The sequence below is a fragment of the Suricata suricatta genome, chromosome 9 (assembly GCF_006229205.1).
Source record: "Suricata suricatta isolate VVHF042 chromosome 9, meerkat_22Aug2017_6uvM2_HiC, whole genome shotgun sequence".
NCBI lineage: Eukaryota > Metazoa > Chordata > Mammalia > Carnivora > Herpestidae > Suricata > Suricata suricatta.
In genome coordinates this window covers 73,199,601-73,202,741 of record NC_043708.1, presented here as the reverse complement: position 1 = coordinate 73,202,741, position 3,141 = coordinate 73,199,601, and the positions used below count along the sequence as shown (strand labels likewise).

Here is a 3,141-nt window from a genome sequence, read left to right as displayed (position 1 = left end):
TGAACCTGGTCTACTCTACTTGGATTAAGAAATCCTAGGAAATTAGAGTGGAAAAGACCTTTAAGCTGTTTCCTGTATTTTGAAAAATGGCAAATTTTACTAATCATTAGATATTAGAAAGAATTTGCAGAAAATTTCAATTTCAGAATTTTTTCAAAGATAAAATGATCCTTAAATTTTGTGTTCTTACTACTAATTTTATCTAACATGTTTTCACCATTAAACTTTCCTCCTCTCTTCCTCTTCTTTCTTCCTTTCACTCTTTAATGTTATCTTAGTAAATTACCATAATATTTGGAAGGTGTTACACAATGCATTGAACATTGTAAGAAGTCCCTCATATCTTCTTCTTCAATTAAAAATTTTAACCTTATCTTTTTTAAAATTACTAACTGTAGTTCTTTGGGATTTTAGGTCTTAGGAATCTTTTTCCTTTCCAATATTTATTTTCTTCCTTTTCTCCCCTTTACATTGTTAAATATGTGAACAGACATGACAGCACTGGATCAACCTTTCCATATGGACATAAAAATCCCATAATAAAAGTTCATATGGAGGTCAGTTTATGCCTTATTGATGTGTTTACATTCTTGAGTAACTTAAGTTCTGACATTCTTCTTAAAACTAGATACTGTAATTCAACTGCAAAGATGGAAACCCATGAAAGAGTAGGATTTAGTGCTTCAATAACCATAATGAAAGCTTGTAACAATTTAAACATTTTAAATTTATATGTTTACCTGCATAATTTTGCTTTTAAAAATTTAAATATTTATTATGATATATGATATTGCATCAGATTGTATATATTATACACATAAGCTCACATGGGAAAATACAGAGTACCAAGCTTCAATCAGTATAATGACAAATAAATATCTACTTTGTGTTTAGGGAACATAGAACTAAAGGCAAAAATGATTCCTGAACCACTGGAGGCTATGTACAATTTTCTTCTGGATACATGGTATCCAACGACCAAACACCAAAACAAAACAAAACAATTAAAGGGGCAATTTACACACTAAACTTTACTCTTTTGAAAATCTAGCATGCATTCAAAGTGTACCATGTATAGTTATATGGAATATTTCCAAAAGGTTGGTTTCTGAAATGTGTCACAGACGTTGCTAAATCCAAGTATGTAAGATGTGTTTAGGAAAAGACAAACGGCAGAGTCAGAATACATTGACAACCCACTGGTCTTTCACTCAATATGTACCTTTATGTGACTGAGGTAAACTCTGATAAACTACTGTTAAAAGGATGAAAGAAACATTCTTGATTTTTACAGAAACATTCAGAGTATCTACACTGTCACTTCTTTCCAGAGTAGGGCAAACTGCTTCCATTAAGCTTCTGAAAACACTGTCAAACCATGTTTTGATGTTTATGATTCTCAATTTCAAGAATATTAATCTGGTCCACTTAACCTTCCTGTCAGGGCTAACTGTGTCCATGCTTTGTTTCTGATGTACCATTATTATCTTCATTTTTATTGTTCCTTAGCATACCCTCCTCTACCAGGCCATTCACCACATGGCTTCATGAATATGTCTTTCATATTTTACCTATAACCTTTTTTCCTATTTTTCCTTTTGCATGACATACACTGTTCCTTCAGTTTTTGCTGGCATATTCCAAATTTTTAGGAAGTTAAATTCAACCTATTCCATGACACCTTATCTCATCATTTTGGCATAATTTCTTTCGTCTTACTCTAATATTTGCGGTATTAATGTATCACTTGCATTTCTTTTAGACTTAATATTTGTTATTTTTAATATGTGTTTCTTATCTATCAAATCATGATAGGATCCATATTGTACCTTTTCTTTTACATTTCTACTTTCCACAGCCATCACAGGTGTTAAATATTAGTCAATTGATTATTTATAGAGTTTCATTAAACTAAATTGACTTTTAATTGAAGTCGTATATTTTTTGCCTATATACTAGATACAGTGCAACAACTTTATATTTTTCTGATTTTCTTTTACTTAGGTAACAGGAGAGTGGCCATATGGCTCACACAAATGAATCAGTGGTGTCTGAGTTTGTGCTTCTGGGACTGTCGAATTCCTGGGAACTTCAGCTTTTCTTCTTTGCCATCTTCTCTTTAGTGTATGTGACAACAGCGCTGGGCAACATCATGATTATTGTTATAATTTCCTCTGACTCACATTTGAACTCTCCTATGTACTTTCTACTCAGTAACCTTTCTTTTATTGATATTTTCCAGTCTAACTTTGCCACCCCCAAGATGCTTGTGGACTTCTTTGTTGAGCACAAGACTATCTCCTTTGAGGGATGCATGGCCCAGATATTCCTTCTCCACAGTTTTGTCGGGAGTGAGATGATGCTGCTTGTAGCTATGGCATATGACCGATTTATAGCCATCTGCAAGCCCTTACATTATAGCACAATTATGAATCGGAGACTCTGCATCATTTTCGTGTTTGTTTCCTGGGCTGTGGGTATTCTCCATTCTGTGAGCCACTTGGCTTTTACAGTGGGTTTGCCATTCTGTGGCCCCAATGAGGTAGACAGCTTCTTTTGTGACCTTCCCCTGGTGATAGAGCTGGCTTGTATGGATACTTATGCAATGGAAATTATAACCCTAACTAACAGTGGCCTGATATCATTGGGCTGTTTTCTGGCTTTAATTATTTCCTACATCATCATTTTGATCACTGTTCGTCGCCGGTCCTCCAGTGGGTCATCCAAGGCACTTTCTACATTAACCGCTCACATCACAGTGGTGATTCTTTTCTTTGGGCCTTGCATTTATTTCTATATATGGCCTTTTAGTAGGCTTTCTGTGGATAAGTTCCTTTCTTTGTTCTATGTTGTTTGTACGCCCCTGTTGAATCCCATCATCTACTCTCTAAGGAATGAAGATGTTAAATCAGCCATGCGAAAGCTGAGAAACCGTCATGTGAACTCCTGGAAAAACTAGGGATGACGATGAAGGAACACAATCCTGAATGGTAATGAGGAGACTCTACTGGATCCAGCATCATGCCAATTATATTTGCTAATGGTATGGGTTACTGAATTATGGAATTGGATTTTTGTACTAAGTGCAAGGGTATTGCATAAAATCAGATTCTGGTTTAATATTTGAATATAATTTTAATG

General features: G+C 34.6%; 1 protein-coding gene and 1 pseudogene across 1 annotated transcript; one reads left to right on the top strand and one right to left on the bottom strand.

Moving 5' to 3' along the window:
• The window catches only part of LOC115302273, a 9,849-nt pseudogene that overhangs the window by 1,540 nt on the left and 5,168 nt on the right, over positions 1 to 3,141 (bottom strand).
• LOC115302074 (olfactory receptor 4K1-like) lies at positions 2,024 to 2,959 on the top strand. The gene has a single exon (XM_029952071.1). It carries the CDS (start codon positions 2,024 to 2,026, stop codon positions 2,957 to 2,959), a length of 936 nt encoding a protein of 311 aa, XP_029807931.1.

What these genes read in the sequence shown, in the direction of transcription:
- LOC115302074 (XM_029952071.1), top strand. Translation starts at nt 2,024, where the DNA reads ATGGCTCACACAAATGAATCAGTGGTGTCTGAGTTTGTGCTTCTGGGA.